General features: G+C 41.7%; 1 protein-coding gene across 1 annotated transcript; it reads left to right on the top strand.

Annotated features, from left to right (window-relative positions):
- Positions 1-1,078: 1,078 nt before the first annotated feature.
- On the top strand, positions 1,079-13,268 carry LOC136429493 (sodium-dependent lysophosphatidylcholine symporter 1-like). Its single transcript, XM_066419323.1, has 12 exons — positions 1,079-1,210; positions 2,758-2,790; positions 3,083-3,207; positions 4,048-4,174; positions 7,028-7,118; positions 7,749-7,873; positions 8,385-8,468; positions 9,096-9,179; positions 10,110-10,225; positions 11,797-11,934; positions 12,725-12,901; positions 13,112-13,268. The coding sequence occupies exons 1-12, from the start codon at positions 1,079-1,081 to the stop codon at positions 13,266-13,268; spliced, it is 1,389 nt and encodes a 462-aa protein (XP_066275420.1).
- The last annotated feature ends 469 nt before the right edge of the window (positions 13,269-13,737 follow it).

The following is a 13,737-nucleotide window of genomic DNA, read 5'->3' as shown; positions in this document are numbered from 1 at the left end:
CCACACTAATTAATAAACATACACTGTCTATATCATAAGTAGAATGATTTTCCAGAGGAGTTTAGCCACCGTTGGATAAAATTTGCCAGACGGGCTCTACTGTTCAGTTACTCGCCCTATTTTCATCAAACTTTCTACTATCCATGACCCCTCACATACTATATAGGAAGGCGTCCAGTCGTGAGAATCCATCATGTGTTAGGGACATTTGAAGAACCAGTCTATGATAACCATAGTGCCAAGAGATTACTGTACATGTACATGACGCCGCCTATTGATGTTCAAACTTACATGTAGATGCCAGCCACATGGGTTATTCTTTTGCCATACTGGCAGAGGATTTAGTGGTACCGACCATAATAGTTTGTATCAATATGCTATGTTTACAAAATAAACAAGGCATTACCAGCTAAACAGACCTGTGTTATTTCTTATAGACCTACAGTTGAAATCGTTTTTTTCTGTACATGGCTGTGCACATGGCGCGAGAATGGTAAAGTTGGTCCGGGCTGAGATGACTTCCACGGTGGACACCAATGCCGGCATCATCGTGACCTCAATCAAAAGCGCGGCCTACTTGCCGAAGTGATCTCACATTACAGAGAACAAAGACACGATCAGTCTAGCCTTTCCTGGTGTACATGCATGAGAATATTGGGACAGATGTTTGTTAACACATTACACGTTGTTAAATTATCAATATGAATAGTTTTCGCATAGCCTGGAATGTCATATCATACGCACAGCACCCGAGCAATGGCCACTATTTTGACCTCCGTGAGTTGTCAGATTCGACCTACATGTATCTTTTCCTCGAATTCAGGTGTGCAGAGGGCAATGATCATTGAGAAGGTGTTGGATACATCGCATATAATTATGCAGCAAGGAATCGAAAGTCAGATGTTCGAAGCAGTTAAGTATATTGCCACGACTGACGTCATCACCATCAACAAAACTATCGGTGCCTTCCATTTTGAATCAAACTAAATCAAATTCGCTGTGTACAAATGAGGTAACATTATACCACGAGGCTTATGACAACAGTGAGTGGCAGGCTTTGTAAGACAGTCCTAGAAAAATGGCGGCCTTGCGTGTGGAGCCGCTGTCCACCCGTGAGAAGCTGTGTTACGCCGTGGGGGAGTTCTCTGGGACCATGATGTACAACGTCATGTCTCTGTACGCCAACATCTTCCTACTGGAGGTGGTCAAGGTAGCTGAGAAATTATGCACTTTATGCTAGGTAGTATCTTCATTATAGTAATCTCCAAGCAGAGCCAACGGTTGCAAAGATCGTATCCAACTGGCAGAAGGAGTTTTTATTGCAGCCCGGTCGGTGCCTGACAACTTCTCTGGCTGACTGGAACTTCTCTGGCTATAGCTAACTTGTACGATTTTGGCACCGTTGAGATCTGCTTGGAGATTAGTATCTTCTTGTGTATCCTTCATTATAGGTCACCATTTTTTTTGCAAATGTTTCTACCGGATGGTGTCAAGGAATTCACTTTTGTGGTGGGTGTGAATACGAAAATGTAAAAGAATCTAGTCTCCAAGCAGACCCAACGGTTGCAAAGACCGTATCCAACTGGCAGAAGGAGTTTTTATTGCAACCCGACGGTGCCTGAGAACTTCTCTGCCTGACTGGAGCTTCTCTGGCTAGCTTGTACGATTTTGGCACCGTACGGAGATCTGCTTGGAGAGTAAAGGAATCGTCATCACTATCTTCGTCAGTAACCTCATAGGCTGTTCAAGAACAAGACTTTACGTTATGTGCACCATACCCCCTCACACTAACAGACGTTGTATGTCGTCGAACCTCTAAAACCGGATAGATGTTGTTATAATCACCGTAACATAGTACACCAACGAATTTCCATTGTGCATATTACTTGTAGTGTATGCTCCGGTGGTAAATTGGTAGATTTCAAGATAGCAGGCTATCAAAATTGTATGTACTCAACAAATTAAATTGTTCATGTTCCTACAGTTTAAGTTCAGTTTTGTACAAACCAAAAGGCAAAATGGAAGTCTTTGTTCTTAATCATATATCCCAAAATTAATTTCTGCTGTGTGAAGAAAAGAAAGACTGGTGGTTTTCAAGCCAGTTGATGAAGTTCTTAGTCTGATATTATTCCATCGTGATAGACAGGTAATCATCCTGGCTTGGGAGCGCTGCTGTCGAAACAAACGCAGATACATTACATCCAGAAATAACTTAACGGTTGTTTTCTTTCCCAGTCTTTACCTAGATACAATATTGACCTCTGACCTCTCCTGATCACTTTTAAGTTCGTCATATTTGATTTTGTTTAATTTACTATCTAACAATTATAAAAGTTTTTGTTCTTGTATTTGATTTCATTGTATTTAATGTAGGTGAACTCCAGGAAGAATAGTGTGAAGTTTATGTATTATGAAAAATTAACACTAATGGATATGTGAATAAAACAAACAAACAAAAACTCTGTGGGTAGCTGGAATAGTAGAAGTTGACTAAATAGGTTTGATGATTTTCCGATGAGTAAGTCGGCCAGAGGGTTTCCATTCGCTACCGACGGCTACCATAGACTAATTCTACAACGTTCAAGCGAGCAAAAATAGACAACAAAGACATGATAATAGACGCACAGAAATATCTACATACTATTAAAAACACGCATACACGCACTGCACACGTATGAGATGTATAGATTGGCACGAGTGATCAAAGATAGTGCGTTGTAAAGATCAGTGATTCTGGGTTTTTGCATTTGTGCCCAGATTCTAATCTTCAAGGCCAAGCAGATCTCCACGGTGCGCCGAAAATCGTATATATGCTAGCCAGAGAAGCTCCAGTCAGCCAGATAAGCTCCAGTCCGCACCGTAGCTTCTCTAGCTGACTGGAGCTTCTCTGGCTAGCATATACGATTTTCGGCGCACCGTAGAGATCTGCTTGGAGATTAGAATCTGGGCACAAATGACGCTGTTGAGTTTAGAGTTTAGGAGAAAAATCTCTGGTACTACTAGTGTACAGCCTTGTTGAACATCTCTGACGGGTGTGTTTGGATGTCAGTGTTTTTTCTCAACCTTTTCTCGTGTTGTACAGTTCACTCCTCTTGTGGCGACTGCGGTAGTTTTCGGGAGCCGTGTTTGGGACGTCCTGGCGTATCCTCTCCTCATACCAGTCCTCAACGCGTCCAAGCCGAACACGTGGGGAAAGTATAAAACATGGTGCGTGCTTACAACTATCCGAGTCATCTCTCTAATAAAACAGAATATAAACGGTTAACGACTTGTTTTAATTCGTACATACCCGCACACTACCAAAATAGGTGCTCACCAGGCTACGATAGCAAGATACCTTAGCTATTGTATTGTCCGTGGTGAAATCTAAGACCTTTCCTAAAAACAGAGGGACTCCAAAGTGGTCGGTTTGGATAATAAATGAAGCCAAACGTATTGTCTGGCGTGAGGTCTGTGTCAGTTCGAAAGAGGAAGAAACAACGTATCGTTATCCGTCGTCCGCCTCGTTTTCTAGCTACTCAATTATGAACTGTAAAATGGGATTTGTGGAAAAGGAACAAGGTTCTTAATTGTAGCACATGTACAGCAATGGGTCCACTCATTCCTTGGCAAAGACTTGTTCCACAGTAAAAAAAAATCGGCATATTCACATCCTTTTGATGCTTGAAGTTACCATTTAGAACCGCTTTTTCATAATGATCAACTTTCATGCTATGATTCATTGCTGATCGTGAAATGCCCAAATCAACACAGCGCAGTTATCCATGATAACGTTAACGTTACGTAGTTACGTATTGTAGAATTGTACCGATCAAAACACTAGAAAAAAATCTAGAATATCTGAATCCTTTTCTTCTAGTTGTTGGACGTTGTTACAATTTAGAATGTTGTTTCATAATGATCAACTACTAGTATCACGCTAGGTTTTATTGTTGATCTTGAAACAAGGACACCAGCAAGCCAGTAAACAAACGAATGACACACGCACGTGATTGACACGTGATTGGCTCGTGATTGCTACACGTGATTGGATCAAACCTTTTCCAGGATGATCGCATCCACCATGATCATGATCCCGTCCAACATCCTGGCGTGGTACGTCCCGGATATCGGCAATGGTGGCAGGATCGCCTGGTACCTGGTGTTCCACAGTGTGTTCCTGGTCTTACAAACGGTGAGACAGTTTAGCAGGTTCAATTACCCACGTAGCTGTTGTATAATGTAACGTTTATGACAGCAGTTTATATATATACACTCAGCACAAAAAATGTTTGGAAACTTAACTTTGGTCGATCATATCTCCGTTGTGTCTTGATCAATTTCAATGATTTATATATCATTACAAAGCTTGTGTGATTTACTTTCCCATGATACCAAACTTGATATGGTTGTAAATTAACGCAACGAGCACCAGACCTGCTTATGCGAGCAGGTCACATAAAAAAAGTGCACAGAGGACCCTACTAATGTCAAATTCTCAATTCAGTATTTTTTTCTTCTGCTGGTAGCACGTGGCTTGTGTACGAGGGTAATATGAAACTTAAATCAACAAAACACATTGATATGAAAGCCAAGGACAGTCTTCATCCAAACAAAAAGATGCGTAAAGGAACCTCAGTTATGATGAAGGTGGCTTAATACTGAGTACACAAGCCATGCACTGTCACCACAGCCCGGCATATCCTTCTCATGCTTGTCACCAGTTTTGTAACGCGGCCCCATGGCTATTCTTCCACAACGAGTAGTCGCAGGTAGACCAGTGTTGTTCTGTTGATCATTCTTGCATGCACAGCTCGCCCAAGCTGATCAGTGATCACAGGGTCTGAGACTGTGTTCAATTGTGTTGAGATCTGGGCTGCAGGAGGGCCATTCTATCCTCTGTATTCCTGCATCCTGGAGGTGATCTGAAATGACTCTCATTCTGTATGGACGTGCACCATCATCTTGCAGATCTTGCATATTGCAGAGGTAAGGATCTTGGAAAGGTGTCTCTATGTCAGTGTCTTGACACATCGAGGTTGTTTAGGATGATTAGCCTGGTTTTTCCTCTGGCAGTTAACATTGTACTGCCCCACACCATGGCACTGACTCCAACAAAACAATCAGTCAGTCTATCTGTACAACAGTCAGCGTAGGGTTTTCCTCGTTGCCAACACTTTCATTTACCCATCCAACAGTCTAAATAAATCTACTCTCACCTGTAGCTGTGAACATAACATTCCTCCGCACACTGTTCCATTCACGATGTGGACAACTCCACCACGACTGGGTTTGGCGCTGCGCTGAGTGTTAGACACTAGCAGGGAAATTTGGGCACTTTCTACAACCCACTCGCGTAAGCAGGCCTGGTGCTCGCTCCATGATACTGCAATTATAATGAGTTGGGTATCATAAGAAGGGAAATCCACAGGCTTTCCAACGATATGTAATGCCTTGACATTGATCAAGAAACAACGGAAATATGACCAACCAAAGTAAAGTTTCCAAACTTTTTGTGCGTAGTTTTATATACATATATGTGTGTGTGTGTGTGTGTGTGTGTGTGTGTGTGTGTGTGCGTGTGTGTGTGTGTGTGTGTGTGTGTGTATGTGTGTGTGTTGAGAGAGAGAGACAGAGAGATAGAGAAAGAGTCTTTTAAGACTTTTAAAAAATCTTAGATATATGATTTTGTCACCGGACACATAACGTCTTTGGCAACGTCTTTACAGGCCGTCATTACATCTTATCGCATCCTACTGATGTACATGACTGAAGACTCAGCGGAAAGGGATGTAGCTACAACCTACCGTATGGGCTTTGTTTCTTTCTTTGGAGTGTTCTATAGTATATGTAGTTATATATGTATAACCCAGGACTTTATCTGTTCAAGCTGTAAAATCCAAATGATTGAGCAATTGCACACCTTAGCAACTCTTATCAATGCAGGATCAATGTGTGCCTCTCATAAGACACTGGACCTCCATCTTGATTGAAACATGTCATCTCTTTATTTGTAACCCTTTAGCGTACAAATAGGCACAAAACACAAGTCGATCTGAAAACCGGATTCCAAACCACGACGGGCTTTGGTAATGACTTCATGTATTATACAAAAAGTATTTCCACCTGTACATCTGACCCTTTCTTCGGAATTTGTCTCTCTAGGACTTGTCTGTAATATTATGTCGATACTTCTGGCGACCGCTGTGCATGGCCAGATCGTGGGAGCGTTCGGCACCACGGATTCCGCATCTTGTGTCAACTCGACAATAACCAACGTAACTACAGCCATTACCAATGACCCGGTAAGACAGTTCCTTTGCCTCATCATCAATGAATGAAATTTATTGCTCAACAATCGCACATAGTACATGTATGGCATTAAACCAACAATACTACAAGGTTAATCTGTTCTACAATTCTAACTAAAAAATATCATCGATAACAGTATACAATACGTTACGTTACAATATAGTCATGTGTTGGTAATTTGGTCTCGCTTTTGGAATGCTTTATAATGAAATTAACCTATGTAGGTGGATACAGGAGTTGGACATGACAACAGTACATAGAAAATATAGTTTTGTGTATCAGATAGGGTGAAATTTGTTTTAGTAGAAATAGTATCTGACAGTGCTCTCTTTACTATAGTGGACAAGTCATCACAAAATGAAATTCATCTTCAATATTTTCATTACATGTGGGGCGCTCTTTCTAAATTTTTTTCCGTTTATTTATCTATTCAACTCTTGAGCTGAATTGAGATTGGACCGCAAGCTTAACTCGAGTCCCTGTAGCTGTGCCCATCAGATTATCAGTTCAAGCACATCTGCGATGACCTATGATAATGATCAAAATTCGACGGATCAAAAAAGCAGATGGAAATGATTTGCTAATCTCCAAGCAGATATACACGGTGTACGGTGCGGACTGGAGCTTATCTGGCTGACTGCAGCTTATCTGGCTACCATATACGATTTTCGGTGCACCGTGTAGATCTGCTTGGAGATTTGCTACTTTATGTATGATCTGTGTTCCCGCCATTCAGGAGACCGGTTATCTCGTGTCTGCTGGGACCATCTCCGCCATTACTATTCTTGCTGTCAGTACAACAGTCTTCAGTGTGAAAGAATACGCAGGTGAACATCATTTTCAACAGATTTATTTCCATATACGAGGAGTTCCCCCGTTCGTAATATACTCTCGATGTATTTCTCAATGTCCAGTGAATATATTCTTCGGGTTGGTTGGTCATTTATTGGAAGGTCAAGTTAGTTCGTACAACAACAGCAGAATGAAAACTGGAGAGGGTGCATATGCAACAGAACCTGTCAACATCATTTTTTTAGCGAAGCTTCAGGGGCGAGCTTAATAGTATATTTTAGGTCCGTTTCACAAGAATTCTCAGAATCTTACAGAAATCCGTCCGTGGACGCCGCCTGTCACTGTATGCCTTGTTAGTAAGGTCTGGCATTCCGGCAAGAATTCCCAGAATTTTACAGGAATCTTTATCACAAGAACTTGTTAAACACCATGCCCCCCTCCAAAAAAAACCTCTGTGGACACCAAATCTTCAGACCGGCTTGGCAGACGCCTTACTGACTTAGTGCTTTGTTAACAAATATTATCATGGGAGAACTAAAGAGTGCTGCGTTGGTACTTTCTTTACAGTGAAGGAAGTAAGATCAACCCAGACACCTTCGCTATGGCAATAATTTTTAATTGCCGCACTTATTTCCATTTCTCCCAACAAAATTGTATTACCACAGGGAGTACGGTCCCTGGTTCTGACACGTCACGAGGAACCCTGCTGAAGGACATCTGGGAAGTCTGCACCTTCCGGCCGTTCGCTGACCTGGTGGGCCTGGGGATGCTCTCCGCCTTTGGAGTAGTGGTTAGTAGTACTTTCCAATCAAGTGCAGTTACGGGTTTGCGCAGCAAAACCTTTGTTGGATCCGTTGGCATGTGTGGTGGCCGCCATCTTGCATTATGACGTCACAGGGTCGGCAGGGTCGGCATACCAGTTTATTGGGATGGGTGTTTTTTGGGGTCGCTAGCGTTCTCTCTATTTTTCAACAAATCGGCACACCACTGTCACACATTCAACTCAAATAAAAAGAAAAATTCAATACCAAATATCTATAAAAAGATCCCGTAATCGCTAAACTAACATAGCAAACCTGAAATATATGTAGCGCAAATACTTAACTCTAGTGTTTCATTGTCTTTGTTTTTCTCCGCAATCTTGTAACAGATCAACGAGATGTTCAGACCATTCTACTGTCAAGTTAACTCTATTCAGGAAGCTATCTTTGCAGCAGGGGTTCTTTTCTTTCCTCTTTCAGCATTATGATAACACCAAGCGTGGATCCATGCTAATCCTGATATTGCATGTACCACTTTAGTTGCCGCAATGGTCCGCGGCCCTGGCGGTCCAATATGCCCTTCGTCTTGAAGACCAACTGGAAAACCTCCTGCTGGCATTTTTGGTAAATGTCATTCTTTCGTGTTTTTTTTTTCAACACTGTTCAGGTCTGGCTATTTGGCCATTCTGATCGAAGGGTGGAGGGGGGGGGGGGGTGGTTGAGACGCCAGGTAACTCAGAAGCTTCTTATTGTGTGGCAATGTACCTGGATATGACAAAAATATAAAGCAGCAAATCAATCCTACAAAGATAATGCTTCGACTGATAGTGCAATGCGGCTATCCATATGAAAGGGATAGTGTTTATATCAACATGTGTGATGGGTACTTTAACGTGTTTGAGGCCGTGTATAATCGGTCGAAACAAGGCAATACCGAATTTGATGAGCCTGCTTTAAATTTGTACCTAATATTTGTTTGTTCGCTTGTTCCAATTTAAATGTACACATATTCTAACTTCCATTACCATTTGAAGTAAGGCGTTTCTGACATTGAGATATGCCACATATAAGGTATCAAACTGCCGTTGTAACAGCCAGAAAAGTTTTAAGTGGTCATAAAAACGACAGTTTGGCACCTTATATTTTGCAAATCTTAATGTCAGGAACGTCTTACTTCAAACGGTAACCGAAGTTACAAAATGTGTACTGTACATTCAAATGAGAACGAGCGTGTTACGTTTCTTACGACAGGGAGCCACGGTTGTGTCCATCCCCATCTCTGCCCTGTTGATGACACGGTTTGAGAAAAAGCTGGTCTTCGCCGGTTTCAGCTTGGTAATTTACAAACACTTGTTGACATGTATGTCAGGGTAAAGATTTAATATTCAATTACAAGACAGTCAGAGGTTCCAGTCAGAACTTTTAGATTTCGATTCACTTCGGATTGACTTGGGCTATGATTTATAACACTACCCTGACACATCCCTAGCGTCCTGATTAGAGTTTTGGAAATAGTGGATTTGAAATAAGTGTTGAATGGAAAAACAAAAACAAAATCTTATAGTACATTATGAAATATTTTAAAAAAATGAAATACAAAACATACCAGAATGAAGAAAAAACAACTAAATAAGATATAATGGAATGTGATAGGATAAAACTGCATAAAGTAGAGTAAAATGCGTTTTAATGATCAAGTAACCTTGGGAAAAAAAGACGTTTCGCATCTGCACGCTAACCGGTTGTTTTGCTCCATTGTCAGTTCGCTCCATTGTCAGTACTTTTTGCTACATGGCCAGTCGTTTCGCTACATGGTACAACATTATTTCGCTACATGGTACAAGTTGTTTCGCTACATGGTTAGTTGTTTCGCTACATTTGATAGACAAGTAACATTAGAAATGGTTTTATTACAAACGCGTATTATAGGCAATAACTAAAACCATTTCTAATGTCACTAATCTATCTAGAGAAATAACATTCAAATGTAGCGAAACAACTAACCATGTAGCGAAACAACTTGTACCATGTAGCGAAAGAACTTTGTGCCATGTAGCGAAACGACTGACCATGTAGCAAAAAGTACTAGCTGTAGCGAACTGACAATGTAGCGAACTGACAATGTAGCGAACTGACAATGTAGCGATTGACAATGTAGCGAACTGACAATGTAGCGAACTGACAATGTAGCTAATTGACAATGTAGCGAACTGACAATGTAGCGAACTGACAATGTAGCGAAATAACCTGTAATCATCTGCACAGATCGGGATATCAGCGTGTGTGAGCCTGATGTACGTTCCAGCGCGACGACTGGACCTAGCGGCTATCGTCTTGTGTCTGCTCGGAGCTGGCTTTTCCGCGCCGCTCTTCATCCCATGGTATGGTTTTCTTTCTTTTTTTTCTTTATTCGAATATCAAACCTTGGCCGCCAAAAACAATGCCTGGATGGCGGCGATATTAACAATAAAAACGGAGATCAATACCTATATACAATATATCTATATACATCCATACACGTACATCTCTGACATAGCAAGTGCCCATTATTGCACACTGGGTTTTACTGTTGTACAATCTGATTGTCTGGTGGAGAAAAGAGTCCTGTAATATTTTTGTTCTTGCTGGGGGTATAGAGATGGTGTGTTTGTTTCTAAGTGACCGTCCAGTAGCTGTGGATCTGGAGGGGGGACCAGATCGTGTATAGGGTGGTCATCTTGGAGCATTTGTCTGATGAGTTTCACAGCGGCATTCTCGCGCCTAGACTTGAGGGTGGGTAGTTCAGGCACATCACGCCGGCCTGCTCGGCTGATGATGCGAAGAGCTCGCCGTTGAACACGCTCTAGTTGACGTTCCTGTTCCTTTCTGCAATCAACAAGGAGGACATGCCCGTACTCAAGAACTGGGCTTCATACACTTAGGGTAGTAAACGTCAAAAATGTAATATATGCTGCATTCTACGCTGTACCCAAACAACTGTGATGACCCACTGAATCTCAGACGTGATGGCATAAGTCCTTGTGATTATATTTGTGAAGAGTACTGCTGTCCTGTTTCCTTATGTGCTTGTCTATCCGCCATCTACCGTTTGGACAACCCTTCTTGCTAGTCAGCGCGTGCTGATTTAGTTCGTTACTTTGTGCAGTAAGACTCTTCCTGTTCATACAGTCATAACATTGATTGATTTTGATAGGTGACGTCATTTATATACAAATATCACGTAAGTCATGGTGGGCATGTTCTTGCCTCCTGCAATATGATTTGAATGTTGAATGATTTTAAACCTTTTTTCTTCATGCGCACCGCTCCATTGTTTTATCATATGATACTTATTGCAAAAATACATTACATGTGGCATACATTTTGAGGGAATACAAAGTTTGCTTGTACACGTTGTGAGCTGTGATCTGTTTCCTTACTCTCCAAGCAGAGGAGGGGTTCCGGCTGTTTTTGACGTGTTTTAGGCATTTTTGTCGGGCTTTCTACTTTGTCATTTTGTTTTGTCTCTTCTCTCTAAGCAGAAGAGGGTTCCGGCTGGTTTTGACGTGTTTTTAGGCGTTTTTGTCGGGCTTTCTACTTTGTCATATTTTTGGTCTCTTCAAACCCCACCTCTGCAGGCACTGACCCTGGGGAGGGACAAACCTATTTACTTCCATTGAAGAAAGGTGGCAGTGCTCCTCCCCGAGAACCATTAGATTATCATTAGTCGTAACAATTTTGAAGAGACAAAAATAATGACAAAGTAGAAAGCCCGACAAAAACGCCTTAACACTTCAAAAACTAGCCGGAACCTTCCTCTGCTTGGAGAGTACAGACAAAACAAAATGACAAAATAGAAAGCCCGACAACAACGCCTAAAAACACGTACGTCAAAAACCAGCCGGAAACCCTCCTCTGCTTAGAGAGTACTGTTTCTTTACCACGGCCATTCTCTTATGACACATTTCCCCAGGACCATGCTGACTGATGTAGCGGACGACTTCAAAATCCAGAAAGGGAAGAGACGGGACATGCTGTTCCAGACGTTATTCCAGTGCCTGAACTCAACCTCCATGCTGTTCGCGTCTGTAACATCACTCGTAGCTTTGGAGTGAGTGAACGTCTTTGCCTTACCACGCACCCTTAAAGGCAACCCAAGCAATCTTAGGGCCCGAAAATCGGATTTTTGAAAGTCAATTTATCTAGTCATTTCTATACATGATTAGTTCAAACAACACAATCACATGTATAGCGACGTCCATGATGCAAAAATATGACTAACTGAAAATTGTCGCCGGGGTTTTCGTACGCTCGCAAAACTAAGGGGATCATCATATGGCATGTTTTGCACAGTTGTGAAATGCCCAAAGTATAAAGTTATTACACAAATGTGCTAGACCGTGTTATTAGATGTTACTACAGTAAAGATTTCAGCTTTTTTTTTTAATTTCAAAGAAAAAGACATGAATGAAATCAGTAGAATGGTTGTCTATCTTGTATGTTGTTTTCGTCAATCAAGTTTGCACAGGTAAAAAAACTCATCAGACTTGATTCATCAGAAAAGGCTATCGGCTATATATAGAATTTCTTTAATAGATTCTTCTGGACCCAAAGTTGACTTGGTTTCTTAAAGATTGATGGGTCAGATGGTTCCAATGCACCTTCAGACACAGGATTTCTCTCCAATGTATTATGCCAATGGCACATGCTTCTTTCAGTCATTTGTATCAGCCCTTGATGAACGATGGCTCAAACGAAAGGCGGACTCAAAGCTCTCCCCACAAGATTTTTGGGTTTGAGTAGAACAAAGCTTAGCCCCAAACAAGTGAATTTTGATGAGTTCAGTTAATCTTACCTACTAGAAAGAAGTAGTAAAATTTATGTTCAATCATCTCTTGCAGGATCGGTGGTTACCAGACCGGTGCCTGTACCCAGCCGGACTCAGTCGCCTTCACCACCCGCCTGCTGGTCTCCTTCATCCCGGCAGGGGTGATTCTCCTCAGCCTGGTCTTCCTCTGGCGGTACCAGCTTACGGGAGAGAGACTCCAGGCGAACAAGGCCGTGCTAGAAGAACGAAGGTACCTTCAACATTTTTAAAACTTTCCATGCGAAATATATAGATGAGAAAACTGAGAAAGTGTTCATTTGGGGATAAGCTGAAACGTAGTCTTCTGTTTACAATGTTTTTAAATAAAGAAAATCATTCAAAAATAGAGAAAAAAATTGGAACTTCAAGGAGAATGGTATAAAAGCTATGCTGACCTTATTTCCGTGACATTTTCCCTCAGGAACCAACAGGCTACGGACAACGCCAACGGCAACACCGGTGGGACGGCCCCACAGCAATCTCTGGAGATGAAGTCACATGACCTACCTGACAAACGCGGACCGGTGCAGCTGACTTACTTTGGGCCTTACGGTTCCTTCCGTTTTAAACGCCCTTAGTCACCAGACTCATATCCTCTATTTCGAGGGCTTAGTTTTATTAGAAACAATGTGTCTCCTGTAGGGACTGCAAATCTTACCTGACGAAAGAAATGATTAGATGATAAATAATGATATAAAGTAGTGTAATATGTAGACCGCGGAAAATAAGAAAGTTATAGTACATCGTTTTCATATGATGTAAACATTGATGCACATCTAGATAAGCCAAACAGCTTGATCATTGTAACTTTCAGAACCTGCCAGCTACAATAACTAATTATCTTATCCGTGTCAAATTACATTGTTTTGGTAATCATAAGAACTAGAGAGAGGGGCAGAGGTCGCTACAAACATGCATTGCCTGTGAAACGTGAAACCGCCAAGCTTATGACAACGGGGCAGCCTGTTTCGACAGCCGTGTGAAACGAAGGGCGTCGGTGCGAAGCCTCTGTTTTAGTCTCCTCCACACTAACTACACTGACTATGG

The sequence above is a fragment of the Branchiostoma lanceolatum genome, chromosome 3 (assembly GCF_035083965.1).
Source record: "Branchiostoma lanceolatum isolate klBraLanc5 chromosome 3, klBraLanc5.hap2, whole genome shotgun sequence".
Classification (NCBI taxonomy): domain Eukaryota; kingdom Metazoa; phylum Chordata; class Leptocardii; order Amphioxiformes; family Branchiostomatidae; genus Branchiostoma; species Branchiostoma lanceolatum.
The sequence above is the reverse complement of the archived record's forward strand: the minus strand, read 5'-3'. Positions and strand labels throughout refer to the sequence as shown.

Excerpts from the sequence above, each read along its gene's own strand:
- LOC136429493 (XM_066419323.1), top strand. The coding sequence starts at position 1,079 with ATGGCGGCCTTGCGTGTGGAGCCGCTGTCCACCCGTGAGAAGCTGTGT. Across the intron at positions 2,791-3,082 it reads AGGCCAAGCAGATCTCCACG|TTCACTCCTCTTGTGGCGAC; the intron begins GTGCGCCGAAAA and ends CGTGTTGTACAG. Across the intron at positions 4,175-7,027 it reads TGTTCCTGGTCTTACAAACG|GAGACCGGTTATCTCGTGTC; the intron begins GTGAGACAGTTT and ends CCCGCCATTCAG.